Source organism: Odocoileus virginianus, chromosome 30 (genome assembly GCF_023699985.2).
Source record: "Odocoileus virginianus isolate 20LAN1187 ecotype Illinois chromosome 30, Ovbor_1.2, whole genome shotgun sequence".
Classification (NCBI taxonomy): Eukaryota; Metazoa; Chordata; class Mammalia; order Artiodactyla; family Cervidae; genus Odocoileus; species Odocoileus virginianus.
In genome coordinates, this window is record NC_069703.1 from 25,984,694 (window position 1) to 26,008,171 (window position 23,478).

Below are 23,478 nucleotides of genomic sequence, written 5' to 3' on the forward strand. Positions count from 1 at the left end.
GAGGAAAGGGAGGGGGGAGAACAGCAGAAGAGGAGGAAGGGAGGGAGGGAAGAAGAATGAATAAAATAGGCAGTAATGCTTTCTCATGAAGAGTAAAACAAGCTTCCAAAACAGAAGAACAAAATATGAGAGCTTTCAATAAAAATCTCAGTGGACATGACTGCTGACAATGAAGATGAAATGACATTCTCTGAGGGAAAACACACTTCCAAGTGACTATGAAGGGAGCTGATAGCTCTGAGAGAACCAGGGGGATAGGAAGCTGGCCTTGAAGGGATTGTCTACGAAGAGATTCCACACCTATTAAAATACAAACTTCAGTCCTTAAAAATATTCTCAACCAAGCTTCATCAAGAACACACAGGTGTGGGTTGTGTGACCGTATATGTCCATGTGATAGTCTAATCCAGGGGTCCCTAACCCCCAGACCATGGACTGTTAAGATCCAGGCCTCATGGTGGGAGGTGAGTGAAAGACTAACGAGCAAAGCTTCTCTGTATCATAGCCACTCCCCATGGCTCACATGACTGTCTAAGTTCCACCTCCTTTCAGATCAGTGATGGCATTAGATTCTGATCTAATTCTGATGGTCCCATAGGAGCAGGGACCCAACAGTGAACTGAGCAAGCAAGGTCCACGTGGAGGTTGTGTGCTCCTTAAGAGAATCATCCCAAAACCATGCCCTCTGCCTACCCAGCCCGTGGAAAGCTTGTCTTCCATGAAACCAATCCCTGGTCCCAAAATGGGTGGGGACTGTTAGTTTAATCTAAAAGGCATTAGAATATAAGTGAAGCATAAACTTTGATGGGTCTACATTTCCACGTTGTTATTAATACTGCATTCACCAGTTCCCCCCAAAAAATCAGTGTTGGGCAAGTTTTCATAACTGTTTATTCATTATAAATAGTAAATATTTACTGCACCTTTTTACAGGAAAGACATTTTTACAACACATCGTTGTTGGTTGAGGCTGCAACATGAAGATAGCTCTTCTCTCGATCCATCACCCTCTAAGACCAACGTAGGAACTAAACTCAGTACTATGTCTAATCTCACTAACTCACTACATCATAGTTCTTAACTCTAAAAGGAATGTATTTGTGCCTACCTCATTCATGGTTCCAAGAATAGAAAGAAATAAATAACACTGCCTTCCACCGTCCTGTTCCTCTGAACACCTCAAAAAACAAATTTATTGACATTCTAAAATGTCACCACACAAACATATGTAAACCTCAGTTCCTATTACCTTTCCATATTGGATATTATTGTATAATTTAAAAGTACATGAGAGCCAACACGGACATCAGTATTGCTGCCCTGCCTTTCATAGAAAAGAGAAGAATGTAAACGTAGTCATTTAAAAAGGATTACTCTCGAACATGTTCTCTCATCAAAAGGAGCAAGCTGGGTGTTGGTCGTCCAGCAAATGGCAAACGTCACTGCATTCTACCACAATGAATCATGGGCTGCAAAAAATAAAGCACCTGCAAAAATAGAATTCTGCTTCTGTTTCTAGGGCCCTGGCCTTTGCCAAAGCATCCGTGAGGTACACAGTATTGCACTCTGATAAGCAGCTCTGGGAATGCGCACCACTTCTTCACCCTACCCCCCACCCCAGGTTAGCTTCCGAATGAAAATAAGCTGGGCAAATGTCACACACCTCTTCCACACTGAGAAAGAAAACAAGCTTTTCTCCTGGATTCCCGCCCCCCTCCAATCCTGTTAGCAAGATGTGTCCACCCAGGACATGTGTCGACAACCGAATTACAGATGAGGGTAAGATAACAAATAATTTATTGGGAGATCTTTACATCTAGTCTAACTTCCTAAAAACGGTGGCATTATTTTTATATCCTTTTCCAGTGTGTCCAAGACTCCTCCGTTCCTGCTTCATGGAGCGAGCAGTTTTAAAGTTGTACAAGTGTCAGCATCGGACGTCCAACTTGTTCTGCTTTCTTCTCCGACTATGTTTTCAGAACGTTCTGCTTACCCAAACCAGTTGAAATAAATCACACACACACACACACACACACACAAGTGGAATGTTTTAGCTCCTTGATCATCTGCACTAGAGTTGGGATATTTGATATATAGCCATGTTAAATCATTGCCTTAAAATGTTGCATTTGTCTTTTATTGTTCCGGATCTTCCTTTTCTCCACTGCTTTTGTTCGACACGTTCAAAAGAATTTGAAACCAACTACTGGAGAAAGAAAATCAATCATTCTCCTTTGTCTCCTGTCGAGACTGACCCCCCAAGAGGGTAATTTTTTTTTTTTTTTTCTGAGAAGATTCTTCATGTCTAGGCTGTGGAGACCGGAAACAGGGCCAGTTTACACTCCAAGTGGACAGTTCACTTATGCGATATCTGGCTTGAGATAATGAAAGGCACCTGTAAGGAAACATATGCAGCTTTTCAGGTCAGGCTGGGACAATTCACAGCAAGGGGCAAAATCAGCTACAGGCTGACAATGTCATATTTAATACCGGGGTATCAAAGGATTGAGACTAATATTTTTATTCCTGAGACAAGTTTGACAGAACTCTGTGTCCTGGGGATTATACCCCATATGATCCTTGAGCTGACCTCATTAAGAACATGTGTTTCTAATGCGAGGGGTTATTTCGTTTGGGCCAACACTTGTGTTTTACCTAGTGGCAATCAGCTTTCACGTCTCAGCAATTAATAACCACAAGAGGTTGTTGACATCAGTTAAGAAAATAATTATACAAGGAAGCCCTTGCTGGAACAACCAGCTGGCTTTGCCACAAAATTGATACCGGGATGGAAGGCTTAATCATGTTTGCAGCTCCCCTTTCTCCAGGAAGAGTTAAAGTGTTTCACTCTTCCAGGAATAATCACTCCCTAGAAAGTCCAAGGCTTACTTTGTCCATACTGCCCATATTGATAGCCCGTGACAGGGTCCATACTGTAGCCCGTGGTGCTATAGGTGGGTGGACAATAAGACTGAGAGGTCGGCAGACTGTCCAAGCTCTTCATATGGTCTAGTCTCTGACTGCAGCTGGCCGACACCGTGGTGGTAGGTTCCAGGCCCCCAGTGAGAGGCGAGAGCGCGTAGTCAGTCTGGGGTTGATGGGGTACCCCGCCGTGGTTGGTCAGAAGTCCCATTACCTAAAATAAACAGGCAGATGAGGAAGAAGTAAGAATGCAGGGAGGACCAGACCCTAGCCTGTAGCTGAAGGGATAACTGGAAGAGGCCAAGTTTGATTTCTTTGAAAATCTGCTATGAGAGAGCCGTCCCAAAGAAGGTAACCTCAATTCAAAGTGGCAGAGCTATTACATCATGTCCAGTGATAACATCAGACTGCAGTTTCAGAAAGAAGGAGAGAGGGTGGGAGAGAGCGGATACCACATCCCTAGTGATAAGATCAGGCTGGAAATTCAAGGAAGTAGGGACACAGGGACAGAAGGATGGAAGGAGGGAGAAATTGTAACTGTTCATTTTGAATAATGTTTAACCATGTTACAACTGGGAGTGTCACGTGTCATTTCAAACAGGTATTTGCTTGTATTATTTTTAAGTGAATCTAAATCAAATTCTTTTTGTGTATTTTGAGATCTCTGTCTTTTTTCATAGAGTTCCCTCTCAGGAAAACTACTCTCCCTATGTTGGCCATCCTTCAATAGTTAGAAATAAAGGACTCCTTCTCTGACATTCCCTTGTATTTTCCCCATCCTTCTTACTGTGAAATTCGTACTTGGTCACCTACTTTGAATTGTGAGTGTTCTGAGAGGAGTGAACTACTGATTCTTATATTCTCAACCTCTAACAGAGTTCTTAGCACTTATCAGGCAAATCATGCTTCAAATAACTTCCTCCATTACCTAATCCTTTCTTCTCCAAACTAACATTTTCATAAGAAGTGTCAAAAAAAAAAAAGCCTGAAATGCAAACATATTATAAGAAGTCTGTTTGGCTTTTTAAATAACCCTGGAGAGCAAGAGAACTTTTAAAAAAACAAAACTGTAATAACAGAACAACTTTCTGATTAGCACGGTGACGAGTTTCACAAACTCAGGCTTGCTGACCCTTACAACACCCTGTGATGGAAGCAAGTGGATAATTAATTTTGCAGCTGGAAATCTGCCACCCAAGAGAGGAAGTGATTTTTCTCAACTTCGTACAAGTCGGTGGCAGGGCTCAAAAAGCAATCGCAGAAGAAATAGATGGCTGGGTAAAGAGCTTCACCTGCTCACAAAGTATTTCAATGCAGGGGCCCACCATGGCACAATACTTCCATCCTAGTCCCGCTGTATTTTAGGAAGTCTGAGGCAAATATGGAGATGAAAATGCAGAAATAAAAGCAAGATGAGAGGGCAGTAATAGAACTCAACCTTGACTGGAGGCCTCTGTTACCCACTAAGGTAATTCAGGTCACAGAATCCTGGATGGAGGTGCACCAGTGAGGCAGGAGGGAGGGGTGAATTTTGCATTCCAGAAAGCTTGCTAAATTAGATTCCAAAACCAGTGATGCCACAATCCCCTTTGGGAAGGGTTTGCATAATCCTCATAGCTAAACAAAATCTTCTTGAAACAAAGCTTTAAACTGATTCATCTTCAATTAGCCCCAAAAGACCAAAAAAAGGGGGGATGGGTAAGAAAACAAAAGAGAATCTGTTCACCACCTTCTATGGATTACTCTTTCTTCCTCCATTTTAACAAGTCATGATCCTCCTCACCTCCCCCTTCCCCACACACCCAAGTCTCTGTTCTCCATTTCCTTGTCTCCCTTCACTTGAGTTCTTGTGTAAGATGTGTGAGCGGATGGGAAGGGAGGCCAGCGTATGGCAAGCAACTCAGTTGTTCCCAAATTTTAAAAGACATTCCAAGGGATCTAAATTTTCCTGAGCTTGAGATATTTCAAAATCTCTAAAATTACATTCAAAAAAATAATTATATGTTTCAGAGCATAGTTCTGTTTTCTTGGGGATTAGGGAAGATGAGAGTCACAAAGTAAAGAAAGAATTTATAGGATTCCCAGCTCCATGAGGACGAAAGTCAACAGAACTTGGGCCCTCATATAATGCTATTTACAGTAAGTTGATTACTTCATTTTCTCATTTTAAAAAAACCTAAACATAATGCAAAATGCATTTATTTCCTGAATGTTCTTCCACCTATACTTTTTTTTGCCTTTCTTTGAGCTCATGTAGGTGATTTCATAGTATATATTAGGAAAATTTGTAAAAGTCAGTTGATATATTAATTTATTAAATTTTTTTCAGCCTAAATTACTAATGTCTATTAGAAGGAAAAAGTCTTAAAGACTATTTAAAAATATTTAAATTTTAAATTTTAAAGACTATTGTAAAAATAGAAGTTGCTCAGTACCAAACACAGTCCTTTCAAATCAGAAGTACTTCTCTGTATACCAGCCTAATGGACAAAAGTGGATAAGGAAAATAAAAATACTAAAAATGTACCATTTTGGGGGAACCCTCCTACACTGTGGATGCGGATGTAAACTGGTACAGCCACTATGGAGAACAGTATGGAGATTCCTTTAAAAAACAGCAATCCAAAAAAATAAAATAAAAAACAGCAATCCCACTCCTGGACATATATCCAGAGAAAACCATAGTTCAAGAAGATACATGCACCCCAGTGTTCACCGCAGCACTATTTACAATAGCCAAGGTATGGAAGCAACCTAAATGTGCATGGACAGATGAATAGATAAAGAAAATGTGGTACGTATATACAAAGGAATATTATTCAACCAAAAAAGAATGAAATAATGCCATTTGCAGCAACATGGATAGACCTGGAGATTATCATACTAAGTGAAGTAAGTCAGAGAAAGACAAGTATCAGATGATATGAAGAATCTTAAAAAATGATACAGTGAACTTATTTACAAAATAGAAATAGACTTACAGACTTAGAGAATGAATTTACAGTTACTAGAAGGGAAGTGTGGGCAGGGAGGGATAGACTGAAAGTTTGGGATTGATATATACACACTGATATATTTAAAATATATAACCAACACAGACCTGCTGTAGAGATCAATACACTCTAATAACCTAAATAGGAAAAGAATTTTTAAAAGAATAAATATAGCTATAGGTATACCTGAATAATTTTGCTATACATCTGAAACTAACACGACATTGTTAATCAACTATACCCCAATAAAAAATAGAAAAATTTTTAAAGTATGACATTTTTAATGAAAGGGGATTTTCACACAGGGCACAAATATTTTACTGTGTAAATAATCTGTGCTAAGTTTTTTTCAAAAAGCACTTAGGAAAAGCAACTTTGTAACTATATCAAATCAGAGAAGAAAAATATACAGTGTTACTGGATAAAAAAGAAGTATATTTTTAATAGTATTTTTCATGAAGCTACTATTTGAAATTCTGGTAGCGGTATATCACTTTAAGGAAGAAATGGAATACTATATGTACCATTACAGTTGAAGAGTAAGAGCAGAATTTTATTCAAAACATGCCCACTCTCCCATGAGCTATATGTGCATTTTTGTGATAAACTTTTTTAATCCTCTGTCATATATTTCTTGTTTGCAAAACTTTGAAGGCAGCAATAACTTTGTCCATGGGAAAAATACATGAAGACCCTAAAAGAGAAGAAATGAGTCCTTCCAATAAGCAAAATTCAGCTTATGCTGTTTATGTAGCAACTTCTTGCAGTTGCTGAATTAGAAAATACCTTAGGACAGGAAGACCTTGAAACATTATCTATTGATGGATGGAGAAGATAGGGTACTATCTCCAAGGCCGTATTCTAGGGCAAGAGAAAGAGCTCCTTAAAGGTGCCAGGGCACAGTATCCTGAAGACATCCTGGGTCCCAGTCCAATCAGGAGGCGCGGCTGCCGTGTGAATGGGACAGGAAGGATGCCTGTTAGGTCTTCCTGTGGCTATTACCAATGTCACACACTGGAAGCTAGTGACAGCTCCTATATCAGCAGCTGCCCTTAGCTCAGCAGCCCAATACTTGCAGAGGCTAATGTGAGGAAATAAAGAGGACCGGAGACCCATTATCCCTTTGACTTCCCTGAGCAAGCCCAAGAGACAGTCTCCCATGAGTTTTTCTTTCCACTGAGATAGTCACACATTGTAATCATGACTTCTTTCTCAGGAATTGTATAAGGATGGAGAAAGAAGCACTAATATGACCCTACATTTGCTCTGAAATGGAAGCTAATGAATGATGATAACTAACACAATTAATTTCAATGTTTCATGCTGAGGAAACGTGAGATGTATATACATCATTTTAATAACTTCTTATTTAAAAATCAAAAAGGAAACCTGTGTTAGGAAAGAAAAATAACTATATCAATACAAAATGTATTACTTTCCCCTAACATAATTTAAAACCTCAAGTCTCTATGGAAGGGTCCCATTACATTTTTATGTATGTTCTTTGAAAGTAATTTTGCTATTCCATGTGGTTCAAGGGAAGCTATGGAAATTTCTTTTTTGCTGCACAAAGTTGGTAAACGAACTTCTTAGAATTCCCCCAATATGGTCACAGAATGTCTTCCAGTCATATTTTAAAGAATATTGTCAGGATCTCTTTTCATATATGCTTTTCCTACAGCGAATTGTAATTCAAAGTCTAAAATAAAATCTTCACTGGTTGCAAAGTGGGGTTTTTTCCTCATAAGCTATCAGTAAGTTATTTCTACTACAGGCCATTTTTGCCGGATTTTATTTTTTAATTTGAGATAGGAGAAACACGACTGCCTGGTTTTCACAAATAATTTCAGAGGGGGAAAAAAAAAGGGCTACTCAGTTCTGTCAACTGAACATCAGTCATCTTTTTATTAAATGTCAGATAATTCCAGGAACTGCAACGAACAAGAAAATTATTCCTTTTATAAAGATATCTGTCTGTCTCCTTGGGAAGGGAGATAGGAGGACGATTTTTTTAACTTTTAGTTGAGTACAACTCTAAGGTGAAGCATCTAAAAACAATCTATTAAATATATTGGTAAATATTTCCCAGATGTCATTTCTAAATTGTTTTATGGACAACCTTTAAAAATAAATTCAAACCTTAGAATCGTGAACCGGGATTTCTGCCGGTTCCTTAGTCATTCCCATTATTAGAGGCTTTTTTGAAGATCCTTTTAAACTCATTCTCAAGTTTCAGAATTCCAAATAGGTTGTTTATATCTTGATTGGAAGATTATATGGTTCAGGAAAAACTAACTTCACAATTGCTTCATGCCATATTTCTTGAATTAATTTTCCTATTGTAAGATTAAATATAAAAGATAAAAAAAACCATGAGCCAAATTAAGATTTACATTTAGAACAATGTGTCTCGAAAATATTTGTCTTGGCTTACGTGTTATGATTTTGCCATCAGTTAAAAGTGCTTAGAGCTTATCAGAAATCTAAAATGATTTAGCATATTATGGTGTAGTCCAGGCACTTCTTTTCTTCCTTAGCAGGAATCCTGATTCATGTCTTTATTTTCTTTTTTGCTCTTAAGTAATCAGATGCTTTTCTGATTTAACATTTACTAATACACATTTAGTGTAATACACATTTAGTTGCATTTTAGAAAACCACTGTGAGTTACAGCTTTGTATAATACAAAGAGGTTTTTTTTTAAAAAATAGTTTCTACACTTTTCTTAAAAATCTAATGATTTTAAACTTTTAAAATCTGGATATAATTTATTTCCAGAACCAAACAAAAAATCCAAATGTTTATGCAAGTGTATTTTCCAATATGGGTGCTACTGAAGTTATCTGATGGTTAAATTTCAGCAACTGTATTTTTAAGGCTATACCTAAACCTAAACTTGAACAGTGGAGACTTTCCTGAAAATGTTGTCTTCAGATTCAAATGCCTTAGGAATTATCCTGCAGTTGATTAGCATCTAAATAATTAGATTTTTTTTGCCCTCTCTGTTTGAAAGCTGTAAGAAGGAAGTTGCCTTAAGGCAGAAGTTTCTCTTAAGGTAAGGATGGTGACCTTCTCACCCACCCAGAGTTAGGGAAGGGCATGGCTGACCTCTGCCTAACCAGAAAGAAAACCAGTGCATGTAAAATGTCCAGCCAAATACATACTTATTGTGTTGGGCAAAAAGTTTGTCTGGGTTTTTCTGTACGCTTAAAAACCCAAACAGAAAAACTCGAATGAAATTTTTGGCCAACTCAATATTTTTCTTTAATGTTAATCCTTAACTAACATTTTTAAGTAGCTCTGTTTCATGCATGATGAAAAAGTATGAGTGCCAGACAAGTGTGGTTCATATGGTGCATACATTTCTAAGATTTATTTGAAAAGAGCACTGCAAGTATTGTATAAGCTAAACCTTTAAGTGTTACATGAGCTTCAATCTCCAACTCTGTGGCCAGTCACAGAATGATTTTTACTTCATCGGTTCTTTAGAATACTTCTTTCTCAATAGACCTAAACTGTCAAATGGATAGCAACAGAGACTTCTTTAGACACTGATGACTAAAATATAAATCTAGGCAGAAAATTAACATAGAAACGGCTTGCAAGAGACATATATACATATATACATACACACATATACATAGAGTGTATTTCTAGACAATGATGGACAATCATATCATGTCCATCTATTATCAATAAAATAAAGCCCATTAAGAAAAAGCTCATTTCACCTAAATGAACACTTACGGTTAATACAATTGCTATTTGACTATGTTAGACCCACCATGGGCTGTAATAAAATTCTCATATGTTTTAATTCATTTACGCATGCCTGCATTTAATATGCTTTGTGACCATGTCTACAATTAATATGATTTATGAGAAAAGAACATGTGTGATATTGGGGGGAGGGGAGGGTGTAGCATACATATTTTTTCTTCTATGAATGAAAAATACAGCAAAATGGCTCAAGGAAAATTGTGGGCCGTTAGCATATTAAGATGGACTGACAGAGCCCTGAGTAAACTTGAGGGAGTTAATGATATCCTCTTATCTGACCCTGACACATTTGCAGCATGTAATTTACAGAAGCTCTGTCCAGGGAATCTTGACAAATGCTCCTAACGATGTCAGGGCAATGTTCCATTCTAATGTAAAACACATGTGGGTCAGATACCCTCATTCATCACTTAGCACAGAGAGTCTCCAACTCTTTCTCAGAGGAATGACATTACCTGCTGTTAACTTTTCTCCTTTCAGGAAATTTCTCACCAACCACAGTAGCCCGCTGAAGAGTAAGTACTCAAACCGATCACTGTTTCAAAAACCTGTCTAAAAAACATGACTGTGGAAAATCAAGCATATATCTTGGTTTAATTTCATGACTACTTCTGGACACGTTTGCTAAATATTAATTGACCTTTTGAGACTTAAGACACCAAATACAGACAGGGAGAAGCTCTACACCTGGGCATTCCACAGTCCTTAAAATTCTAATTGCCTATAAACTATGCCTGCATTCAAGGACATGCAGGGCTGATTCACCCTAATAACCATTTGTAAACGCCCACCTTACTGAATCTTAACTGCCCAGTTCTGTTTGAGATTCGCATACAACCTTACAATAACCTAGCATCCACATTACCTTTTAGAAAGAAGGGCCTCAACACTGCCCCCTCTGAAGCAGAAGGATGCTCAATTATACTACATCTCCAGTACCCCCACAAACTTGGAAGGCAGACGTTTCAGGCTACCAAGGGAGGAAAAAGTTGCCCAGCTCAACAACGAAATTTCTTCTTTCTTCCAGACCATGTATGATGTAGGCAAATATTTTTGTGGTTGCCCAAAGCCCATGTCATAAGACTCCATCTACTAAATGCTTGAAGATTACAGGAAAGGACCTTCCTACCTTCTCTTCCTGTGAAGGAAGATATGTCCTCAGGACAGAGAAAAGAACCAACTGAAAAGATCAAGTGATACTGATTTAACAAGTAGTTATCAGGGAAACTATCTCTATTATCCATGGGAAAGCAGAGCTCATAAAAGTCTGAGAATAAACTTACCCTTCAGGAAGAGTTTTCTGGCCTGTTTCATAGGTTTTTGTGTTAAGGCAGAATAAACTTTCATTTAAAATGCTTGGAAATTTGTAACAAATGTATACATATGGGACAACATCTGAGAACACAGTCTTCTAAGAACCAGAAGCTTCCAGTAAGCTAAAATTCGACTTACTTTAATTCCCCCACCTTCACAATGCCAGAGATATGACCAATAAAGACATAGTAATGCTTTTTCACCTTTCGCCTCTAAACTTATTTGTGTCCTTGATCATAATAGCCAGGGGCTATGTCTCCTATTGCCCAGGCAACCTGAAGTAGCTGGCAAGATTCAGAGTCCATGTACATAGATAGTTCTTTTATCTACAGAAATGAACTCTGCTCCTACAGATCCTGACAAAATAGAATCTTTGTAATTTAGTGACAGAAAGAATACTGCCCAGTCAGTTAACTCAAAATTACTTAAGGTTGTCCCTTACTTTCTAAAACCTTTCTATTGTACCTGTTGTTTTTTAGCTAACTTTCTCCTTTGCTGGTGAGAGAGAAGTATAGTTCATCAGATTCTCCTGCCTTTGAGGTATCTAGTATCACAGAAGCAGAACCACTGATTTTTTAAAAATTAGTTCATGTTACTATTGCTTGCTTGCTAAGTCACTTCAGTTGTATCCAACTCTTTGCAACCCTATGGACTGTAGCCAACCAGGCTCCTCTGTTCATGGGAGTCTCAAGACAAGAACACTAGAGTGGATTGCCATTTCCTTCTCCAGGGATTCTTTCCCACCCAGGGATTAAACCTGCGTCTCTTGGGTCTCCTACATTTGCAGGCAGGTTCTTTACCACTAGCGCCACCTGGGAATGTCAGTATTACACTTCAATAAATCAAAACAAGAATAAGAATAGGAAACAATATGACAACTTTGGCCCATCCCTACTCTTAGCCCCATGTAATGAAAGATGGTTGCCTCTTGTTTTCATTATAGTGCAAGCTCAGTCACTGAGTCACATCCAACTCTTTGAGACCCCATGGACTATAGCCTGCCAGGCTCCTCTGTCCATGGAATTCCTGACAAGGATACTGGAGTGGGTTGCCATTTCCTCCTCTAGGGGATCTTCCCAACCCAGGGATCGAATCCACATCTCCTGAGTCTCCTGCATTCACAGGCAGATTCTTTACCACTGAGCCACCTGGGAAGCCACAGGTGATCTGAATTACTCAAACAAAACCAATTTTTGTACAATGTATTTTGGGACAGTATCATATCCCAGGTATATTAATTATGATGACTGCATTCTGAATGGACACCACTATGAGTCCTTGAGCCTTTAAAATGTCTAAGTAGAATAACCGAAAATACCCCAGTCACCAAGAAACTGCTTTTCCTTTGATGGTATTCAGCTTCCACATTTGCCTTCTTCATCAGAGACAAACAAAAGTATGTTTTTTTGTCAGAGGCCCACATGATTTTTTTTTTTAAGTAAACAATAATGAAAGCTTTGTTGCAACAAACAGTATTATCTCTTTACCAAAATGCATTTAGTTCTTTTAAGTACTATGCTTCTCAGCATAGCTCTATAGGGTGATTCTTTTTCAATGCCTCCCAAGTTTAACAAGAGAATGGAACAGAAGATGAGATAGTTTAAGCAGCTGGCCCCAAGACACACAGCTAGTAACTAGCTGTCAAGTATTGCAATCTAGTGCTTTTGACTTTGGCGTTCCTGCTTAGATCAATGAGTTACACCCACATGGCCGTCAATTCACTAAACAGGAATTCTTTTTTTACTCCTTTTCATACCTATTGATATTATTAAGCAGTTTATAGCTTCTTTTCTAAAAATTACCCCATTTCTCCCTAAGGTCACCTACAGAGGATGACAATGTATTCAAGCAGAAGATAATATCAGATGCTAAGAGAAGAAACAGTCACTAGTGAAAAGATGTAAAGAACAATTCTAGAAATGGACAAATCATGAGTTGGGTCTCTACTCTCCACTGCTTTCATTCAGCACTTCCTAGAAAATGTTCCTCAAAATTTAGTGGTCTGATACTCAACAAAAGGGATCCATAGTCAAATCAAAGAATGCCAATTTAAACATGTTTTTATACTGCAAGATTTGTCAGAGCCTTTAGTAGGCTAATATGCACTGGGACTCTGAAAGATAAAGGGATATAATTTGAAATATTTTACCAGATTTGTGATCCAAAATCTTTTTTCCCCAAACCACCATTCCACAGAGCCCACTTTGGGAACAAGCCTTTATTATAAGACACTGTTTGGTTTCTAGGCATTCAAAGATGATTACAACCTAGTATCATGCCTCTAGAAGCTCATGGTCCAAGGCGGGATGGATATATCATAATACAGTGTGGTATGTGTTTTAACAAGGTATAAACACACTACTGTGGCATCAACAGAGACTAAAGAGATTCTGCCTAGAAGCATCACAAAAGGGTTGACATTGAACTAGAAATTTTCCTGTGGAATTGTACATATAGAGGGTCATTGCTTTTGAGGATTTTAACACTTCATCTTAGCCAAAAGGCCAAGAAGTGATACAGAGTGTTTCTTTAATCTGTAACTATCTAATTAGATTTTTTAATGCAAGCAGTGCAAAATGAGACATCAGTATTTCGGGGGGGGGGGGCGGTGGAAGATGGTTATTTCTTTAAATAATGCCTGCATCCTTCATTAGTTTGGTGCTGAGGACTGCTTGCCCAGCCCCCTCGCAGCTAAGAAATATTCCCAACCCTTTGATTCTATAAAATGCACTGTTTCAAAGGGTCTCCCAAATTTATCATCTTTTCCATTGATCAGTGGAGACAATACAATCACTAATCTCAGAAACTCTAGTTCACTGAACTCTAGCTAAATGTCAAGAGTAATTTTTAAATACTACACATTGAAAAATATACACCTCTGATGAAACCCAGACTGTTTTGCAGAGACAGATTCTTTAAAAAAAAAAAAAAGAAAGAAAAAACAACAAAAAATAGTACACAACTAATGACTGAATCCAGTCTTCTGCATCTGCAGTACAAAGCATACATTCAGCCTCTAATTGAATAAATATGCAAGTATTCAGATTTCTGTAGATATTGCTGTTTTGCGAATGCAGTAATAAATTAAAAGCTTTACATTGCATTCCAACCACATATAAAGGGTTGATTCAGACCATTGGCCTCACGCTAGAATCCAGCACGGCTCTCCTATGTTTTACTGATTACAAAGAAAAACTTTTTATTCTAGTAGCTTAGTTACAGACCAAGCAATCACACTCAATTTTTTCTCCTCAATGGCTAACGGAATTCAAATGGGCCTAAAAACCATGGGGTTGTTACATTTGATTTGTTCAATGTAGAAGAGAAAGTAGCTGACAGAATTTCTATTTGAATCAATATAATTCACACACACACAAAAACTTAATTCAGCAAGAAAGGTTTTCTCGTGGCTCATTTCAGTGACATGAGTTAAGATTCAGTCTTTGGAGGCTGCTGCTCCTTTCTTTTCTTAAAAAAGGAGACTTTGGCCAAGGACTTGTTTCTCTCACAATTCTTCAACCCTGTATAACTAACGCAAGAGGCCATGGCTAGAACTGATATAAACCAGCGCTCTCCTCACACTCTTTAAGGGTAGCAACCACAGCCTTTGGAGAAAAACCAAAGGCACCATGTCAATTACAGCCTGCCTTGATTCAACAAATGGATTAGCAGCAATGTTTTCACCACCAAGCAGGACATCTTGAAAACCTAATATGGCAAAATGGAAACCTGCAAATGGTCAGCGGCTACTCTGGTGTAGCTGAAATGGGCTTATTGATGATCATAAACATCCTTGAGCCTTCATAAACATGTAAGGCTTCTGCACCCCATGAATTGCTTTAGAAATGAAACAGAAAGAGGCTGAAGCTTCAGAGAAAGCTGCCACTTTCTCTCTCCAGGCTTTGTTTGACACCCAACCAATCTCTTTAATCAAAAGCACTCTTTTCAGTCCACAGATGAATCTCTGGAAATTGTAAAAAAAAAAAAAAAAAGAAAGAAAAGAAGTGCCTCTGTTGGGAAATGAGTTGGTGGCAGGCCACCTGCTTGCCTGCTCCTTCACGATGATAAAGGTAAGTTGAGGGCAGAGGATCTGCAAACTCGTGTGTGAAATGGACAGAACAAATGGCCTGGCATCAAGTAGCTTCTGGATGTGTGCCCAAAATGTCCAGAAAAATAGCTCTCCTGAAACAGGAGCTGCCACGAGGGTAAGTCTGACTGCTTTCACATGCATCAACAGCACAAAAGGAGGTCAAGGGATTGCCATGCCACAATGAAAGGGATATTCTTTCTGTAGGAAACAGAAGAGGATCCATCACAGCCATTCTTAAGGACAGTACCCCATTCACATAACAAACTGATCTGTAGTAAACCCTTACACCTTCGACGGATACAGATCCTTCATCTTGCCTTGCAGCTAAGGAATTTGAGATAATTAGGAACACTGTGGTCCAAGAAATGACAAGCAAAATCAAAAGCAGTCTTGAGTTTGGTGTATACATATTAACACTTAAGTGCATCTCCCTAATAAGTTTCAGGATTAACAAATGTTTGTCAAAAGAAACTGTGCTGAGCAACTGAACTCTGATTTGAAATGGGACCACGACAGTCTAATACATATATGCATGAAATGGAGAAGCTGCCTAACAGGCGTAGCTGACACCAAATATGCAATTTACATACATTACACACTAATAATCTCAATTTTAATATTATTCTTTAAAAGCAACTGGATGGGTGGTGAAGTTAAAGGGTTCCTTTTGTAAAATGTGAACAAGAACAAAAGTTGATCCTGGCGTCTTCTGCCATTAACCGCAATCTCATTAGTATAAAGATCTATCCGCTCTTTCTTGGTTCTGTTTCAGAGACAGCATCTCATCCCCACAAAGCTGTGATGATTCAACCAGACTTAACAGAGGAACAGTCCATAAACTTGATGAGATCTGCAGACCTACTCTTTGTTCCTGAGGTGCTGAGTGGTGAGCAAACATTCAAGCATGTTGAAGCCTGGTACACAAACCTTTATGAGAATTTTTTTTCTTTCCTCAGTAGATTATCCATGAAATAGGACAGGTGTACTGGTTATTCAATTACATCTTACCCAAGACCTGGACAAAATTTGCAGTGAGGTCTGTGAGCGTAGATCTTACTGTGGGGATTTATTAATAACAGTTAAACGTTGTCTAAAACAAAACTTTTTTTGTAATTTAAGCCTATTTTCTTATTTTATCATTGGTTTCACTCATAAAACCAGAAACGAAAATCACTCCATCTGTTCTAACATAAAATATGTTCATAATAATACAGATTTATACCAAATGTATTTTTAAGTATTGCTGAATTGAGAGAGTACTCAAAATTTATAGCCTCTGTGGTTGCAAAGAGGACTTCCTCTTTTTAAGGAAGAAAATGCTTAAAATGAACACAGCAAAGGCTCAGAAAGCTTCTTGGATATCAAATGGCTCCATAGGAAAAAAAAAAATGTCAATGATATAAGAGTAAATGAATCAAAACCATATGGATCAAATTTTCCCTAAAATACACAGTTTGAAAAATTAAGGAGGAAAAGTGCTTGGCAAAATGTGTTTTAGGTTTTACCAAACCCAAAACATTTGAAGAATCATTTGCAATGGTTGATGAACTCTAAATGCAGCCAAGTTAGCCCATTTTTGTATACTACGTAACAACAACAAAAAAAGCTTCCTATAAACCTGTAACCCACTGATACTGTATTTCACTCAAGAAATCATTAGAAGCTGTCACCAAAAACTGTGGAGTTTTGTAGGATTTGGGTCGGGGGGGTGGTTTGAAATGATATAAGTTTGTTCATTTTATTGGCCTTGTTTTGGAGGTTTGGCTATGTGTGTTTTGGAGGTGGGGGAGCAGTCAGGGTAGTATTTCTTGCAAAGGAAAGTTAATTAGAAGAACATGGGCCAAATGTTAATTAGTCTCACGTCTCAAGCATCTGGTTGTATTTGCGTGGCTCCATATTCCAAGTCGGCGTTCCTTTTTCTACACTGCACATGCAGGAAGGTGCTGGGAACATATCAGCTGGGTTTGGAGGGAAAATACATGGTCTCTATTTCCCTGTTTTCTTTCTGTGGTGTCCCCACACCAAAATCACATAACTTTTCCAAAGAGGGCGCTACTGCAGGGTACAGTGAGTTGAACAGTTTTCTTCTCAGGGGGTATTTTGTCATTTGTTATAAAAGCCTCATCTTCTAGAAAAGTTACGTAGAAATTCCAAGACAGAAGAAAATTTCAAGGGAATTATCCTATTCTCCTTCCACCCAACACTGAGAATCTCAAGGTGTCTTAACAAATCCAGCTTTGGAGGCAGCGTGAAGCCCAATCATTCATCTGTGAAGCCTTTCCATTCTCCTCGCTGGAAAACTAAGTTGAATATCAGTGCTGGACCCCATGAAAAACTTTCTACGACATCATGCCTCTTTGGCAAATTAAATGTGTAATCTGGCTTATTAAAGAACTAGTAAAACTGGAAGAGAGACTTCTCTGGTAGTCCAGTGGTAAAGAATCTGCCATCCAATGCAGGGGACGTGGGTTCGATCACTGTTCAGGGAACTAATATTCTGCACCACGGGGCAACTAACACCGCGAGCCATAACCAGAGAAGCCTGAACGCCACAACTGGAGAATCCCACGCACTGAAACTAGTGAAGCCCACACACCGCAACTAGGAAAGCCTGTGTGCCATAAATGAAGACCCAGCGCAGCCAAAAAAGCCTGGAAGAGACATAGACTTGGCTTTGACCTCTGCCCGTGACTCTGACTGTGTTACACTGGCCTCAGCTTTTCCATAAATAAAAGGGATACAGTTATGGAGTCCCTCAGAACCAAATACACTTGGCAACAATTCAGTAATGCACAGGCACTTTCAGCAACGTGAGGAAGGATATGATCAATGTTTCTAAAAGTTTTGATCAGAATTCTGAGATTCAGAATGTCACACGTGTTTGTCAATCTGTTGCCACTCTCATCTGACCAACTGGACAGTGACCTTTTCCTGAGTCACTGCTTCATACCCATCCCTCCTAAAGCTGAGAATTTCTCAGAGAAAAGCACAGAAAGCATCTAAGAAACACCCTTTGACTCATGGCTCTGATGCCAAGCCTTAAAAGAACCTTTGTTTGAGGGAGTAAATAGCTATGTTAAAGGCCCCAGAGGAAAATCAACTAAATCCCACACACAAACTGTAAGGAATAATTTGCTTATCATAAAGGTGTCTATTAATTCCATTAACTAGAAAGCTGACTTTACAATAGTTCACACACCTTCTAACTCATGATTTCCAAGTCTGAAGGGCAAATGATACATCAACATCAATGCCACTAGGAAAAAAATGAAATAAAATGCACAAATAAAATGGCATCTACTAAAGAGATCTGCAATGAACTGATCATAATGACTCAAACAACTTTAGATCCAATTTCACTTAAATTAATAGATAAGAAAAGACCTATGATGAAGTGTAAAGGCAGGGAAAGGCAAAATGGAAGCTTACATATTTTATGATATAGTACATACATACTATCTCAATTACATATGTATTTTTAAAGCATAACAACCAAAAAGGCTGGAAGGCAAAATGCAAAAATATTAGCAGTGGCTGCCCAGGGGAATTTTTTCCTACTCCAGAGGAAGGAAATCTTAAAAAAAAAAAATTTTTTCCCATTTTCTACAATAACCATAAAGTACTTTTAATTACTAGGGGAAGTTAAAAGATTGATAATAAAAATGCATAAAGCAAAAAAACATGTAAAGAATGCATTAGCAAAGAGTGTTAATTAACCCCAATCCAAAAGTTTAGAAAACTAGCCTCTATAAAATTATTTTAAAACATGAATAAAGCCCCCACCTTTATTTATTTTTTTCAATCTGTCTTCCTTCTACCCAACTGGGTGCTGTAAGTAATGAGGTTCTAGACAAGGAGCCAGGAATTCTGTCTAGTACCAGTTCTCTCACTATCAGCTATGGCCACAAGTTCTCTGAGCCTCAGTTGATTTGTCTGCATATCAGACTTCCAGAGATAGGAAGTGCAAGAGTTGGAGAAGAGGAAAAATGGCAGTTGTAGGATTAGCTCCTTTAAGTTTTTTTTTTTTAATGTAGACTATTTTTAGTGAATTTGTTACAATATTGAATTTGTTACAATATTGCTTCTGTTTTGATTTTTTGGCCCTGAGGCATGTGGGATCTTAGCAACCAGGGATTAAACTGCACCGTCCTGCAATGGAAGGCAAAGTCTTAACCATTGCACCACCAGGGAAGTTCCCCATATTTAATATTATATGATCCAATATATTAATAAGCACTTCCCTATAATAAGCAAAAAGACTTGGCCATCACCATTCTTTACCCTTTTTATGTAACAGGTAAACCAGCTGTTAAATGTGGACTCTTTTCTTCAATTTTCTTTACAATTTTTTTAACTTTCTTATTGGAGTGTAATTGCATTACAGTGTTGTGTTAGTTTCCGCGGTACTACAAAGCGAACAGGCTCTATGGATACACACATCCCCTCCCTCTTGGTCCTTTGGCCACACCCCATGTCATGGCGGATCTAGTTCCCTGGCCAGGGATCAAACTCACACCCCCTAGCATTGGAAGGCAGTCTTAACCACTGGACTGCCAGGGAAATCCCTATGATATTTTTAATAAAGACAAACAACCAAAAACAGTGGGCACATCCCTCTTTGCTTAAATAGAGGCATTCCTGAGAAGTGGTCAGTCTCAAGCCTATAGAAATCTGAGTCCTAATTCCCAATTCTTCTAATGCTCCTATTCCATCTATTTTGTAGATACGTCTGGCAAGATGTTGATTCACTTAGCTATTTTTCTCCAATTTTTGCCTAAGGAAATAAGGAGGAACTTCATATTATTCATCTCTCTTCTAACTCACTAGAGATGCTACAGTAACTAACACAAGTGGTGGTTTGAGAGGAAATGTATGGTAGAAATGCTAAATACTCTGGATATCCGCAATATAATAAGCAAGGAGTTAACATAATGTATAAGAGTATTGTAAAGAAACACAGGAGAAGTTGCCTATGGAATTTCCCATTGCTTGATAATGGAATCCTTCCTGTCCTACTGCCAACTCTAGAATCACAGCCAGTCTTCTTGAAATCAAGGGCTAGCAGTTTCAAAGTCAAGTGCTAGTACCTCCACTTAAATAACACAGTATAATACATGTGTTAAAACATATAAGAGTAGACATCTATAATACAAGACACTAGCAGCTTCGGTGTCTTGAGAATATAGATTCGTGTCATTTTTATTATACTCAACCACTGACAAATGCCAACAGAATCCTGGGTCTTACCTTACAGAGTTGAAGTTTACTTTTATGCAAACTCTCAGCTGAATCATGTTCATAAAAAACTTTTCTGTGGCCCCAAACTACTTAGGTTTTAAACTGCAGAGACAACAACTATTTCTGATGTTACTTGCAAACTGTGGGAGAAGCTTCTATGCTTTAAATGCAGGCCTTTAAACATGAATCTATTAATATAAGTCCATGATTTTCATGCAAAACCACAGTCACAAATGCCAGTACTTGAAATTAAGTCTATTAAAGTCCTGTAGCAAGCACATCTATTGTTTTCATGTTGCTATTTTGCAGCCGAGGTTTAAAGCCACCTCTTAGTTTTTATCCCAGGATGTGCTATAGGAATCTATGAAACTTAATTACATTTACTGTTACAAAAAAGGATTTATGAACTTTTGCCTTTAGGCAGAAATGTTTATTTCATTGCCTTTGCTATTCATTCTTTTCAACTGCAACGGCTTTGAACTTTTCAGCTGCTCAGAGTTATCACCGTTGTGCAGAGCCCAGGAACTCCACTCCCAAGACGCAAACCACAAGTTGAAGAAAACGAAGAAGGCAAAGATATATGAGTCCTTCTTTTGGCCACCCTTTGTGCCATTAAAATCTCATTTTCTGCCTATTAGAATGCCCTCTTGGTGTTTAGGCAGTGGTGATAGTCAGTGATTAGTGTGTAATTGAGTATAATTGTCTTTTCACTTTTCATTTGTGTCATTCTGAGCTTCTCTCTGTTTTTCTAACCACCAAGAGGAAAAGGGGGGTTAAGAAAAGATAAAGCTGTTAAAACTCTCACTCTCAGCCCTGAAGAGATTCTTGATTGCAATTATAGATTGCAACCCCTTCGTGACATTTCTCCAAATTTAGCGGGCAGCTCTCCTCGCCACCTGGGCCAAGTGCTCTCTAATAAAATCAAATGATCTGTATTTAAACAACTGCTAATAATGTCAACCCCAGACAGATGCCACATGTAGGAAATTTAACCAACCCTCTGACATGCAATTATCAAGGCAATTTATTAATATAATCTCTCAAGAAAAGCTCATAGTCCAATGCAAATTAGAAAAACAATTACAACATTCAAATTTCTATATATTCCCAAGGAGCAGTAATTCTCCTAATTTTTGCATTTATAACTCATTTATCCCAAAGTTCTGCAGCCATCAGATGGCTCCACACAACTTGTTAACCTTCTCTCTGAAATTATAGGAAAGCTGTGGTGTTTTCTTATTAAGCGTTCTTGCTCACAACGCCATCAGCTGACCAAATACCATTTTAAAAAATGTGTGTGAACTTCTTAGCCAAAACCCAGAGCTACTACATGTGGAGAAGATGACACCTTGACAACTAAGTATAAACAGAAAATCTCCCCGATTATGAAAAAAGTCGCTTGAATTTTAAGTCTAAGCTCTAACTTTTGATACAGAAAGTAAGAAGGGTGGAGAGAAAGGAAACCAGAAAACTGAAATCATGTGGCTTGTATAAAGAATATATTATGGTTTAAATTTGGCAATTCATTCTATGACTGCCTCGGGGAATTGACTATTTGGTTCTGGCATACAGCAGCTCGTCTGTCTGGAAACACGGGACTGACCTGAGGTGAAAGGCCATTGCCAATGGCGGAGTTCATGGGGTTGGAGGGCCCGGATGGAGGCACGAAGCTGTCTGTATAGCTGGAAAATCCATGCCTGGTGCTGGGAAGGCAGTAGGCCGAGCTGCTGTCCGGGTTGGAAGGAAGAGTGCTTTGGTGTACAGTGCTCGGAGGAAGCGGCTGAGGTCTGTGGACGGTGCTGCTGGGGTCCGACACGGCTGCAAGGGAAGAGGTTATCGGCTATAAATCTCCTTTGGAGGCCGGCAGAGAAGGTTCAGTGCAAAAGCTCGCAGTCACCGAGCCATCAGCATATCCACTGGTCAAATAAATGTAAATTTCATACTGCACAGAACTTGATACTTGATAGTATCAACTTGATAGAGCCACATCTCTTCCACACCTATGTACAAGTACATAGTTTATTTATAGACTTCCAAGGAACACTTAACCAGAACAGGAATTCAGAAATCACATTAACAGTGAGAACACACCTATACTAGTAGTGAATGTTACTAATCAACATAAAGATTAACCAACTTAAGAATTGCGTCTTAAATTTCTTATCAAATAAACTTCCAAAACACCTAAACATTAGTGTGTTAGTATAGTTTCAAATGCCCGCAATGCTATCTTTTGTAATCCAAAATGATTTAGTCTTCTTACTTATCCCATTCACCTCTATACACTAACATTTTGTTGCCGTTGCTAAACTGTGTCTGACTCTTGGCAACCCTGTGGACTGTAGCCTGCCAGGCTTTTCTGTCCATGGGATTTCCCAGGCAAGACTACTGGAGTGGGTTGCCACTTCCTTCTCCAGGGGATCTTCCTGACCCAGGAATCGAACCCATGTCTCATGAGTGGCAGGCAGATTCTTTAGCACTGAGCCACCTGGGAAGCCCATGCTCTAACATAGAAGGACTTTATCAAAGTTTACCTACCCTCAATTCCTACCCCAGTGAGGAGCCATCAGAATGTCAGTTAATTGCAGACTGGAGTACAAATGTAGAGGTTTTAACAAAGGAAAAGCCAATTGCATGCTTATTTTGGGAGATTGTTTTGGTTCATTGTTTGGGTTTGTTTTAAAATCCTGAAACAATATTATATTACAACACAGTTTAACTAGAGAGATTCAGACATGTCATAGAACAAACTATGCTTCTGAAAGGTGACAGGTACTTTCAGGACAACCCGATATAATGTAACAAACATACAAACAGCCACAGGGACATCACAGAAGATTTCACCATATAAAGTAAGCAGCAGGGAACAAGACCAGGAATTACGTTTTAACCCCTTGACTCCCTTCCTCCATACCTTGTGGAATAGCTGTGGGCTGGTAAGAGGTCTCCGACAGCTGGTACGTTGGCAGGGTCGGCATGGCTGTGGGAGGGAATCCCCCCGGAATGAGATGGTTGAAAGCCATCAGTTGATTGGCCCCAGCCTGCTTCCTCCATCTTGCACGGCGGTTGCTAAACCAGACCTATGGATTTAATTTAAAATTTGAGAATTTCACTGATGAAATAATAGTATATTCTTAATGA

General features: G+C 38.7%; 1 protein-coding gene across 2 annotated transcripts in view; it reads right to left on the bottom strand.

Annotated features, from left to right (window-relative positions):
- Positions 1 to 2,110: 2,110 nt before the first annotated feature.
- PAX3 (paired box 3) overlaps positions 2,111 to 23,478 on the bottom strand; it is a 96,699-nt gene continuing 75,331 nt past the window's right edge. For both annotated transcript variants that reach the window (XM_020910770.2, XM_020910769.2), the window contains exons 6-9: positions 23,252 to 23,417; positions 21,941 to 22,155; positions 2,890 to 3,136; positions 2,111 to 2,395 (exon numbers count right to left, since the gene is read on the bottom strand). In XM_020910770.2, coding sequence (XP_020766429.2) covers positions 2,361 to 2,395; positions 2,890 to 3,136; positions 21,941 to 22,155; positions 23,252 to 23,417 — 663 coding nt within the window. In that variant the 3' untranslated portion in view covers positions 2,111 to 2,360. The remainder of the gene's footprint in view (positions 2,396 to 2,889; positions 3,137 to 21,940; positions 22,156 to 23,251; positions 23,418 to 23,478) is intronic.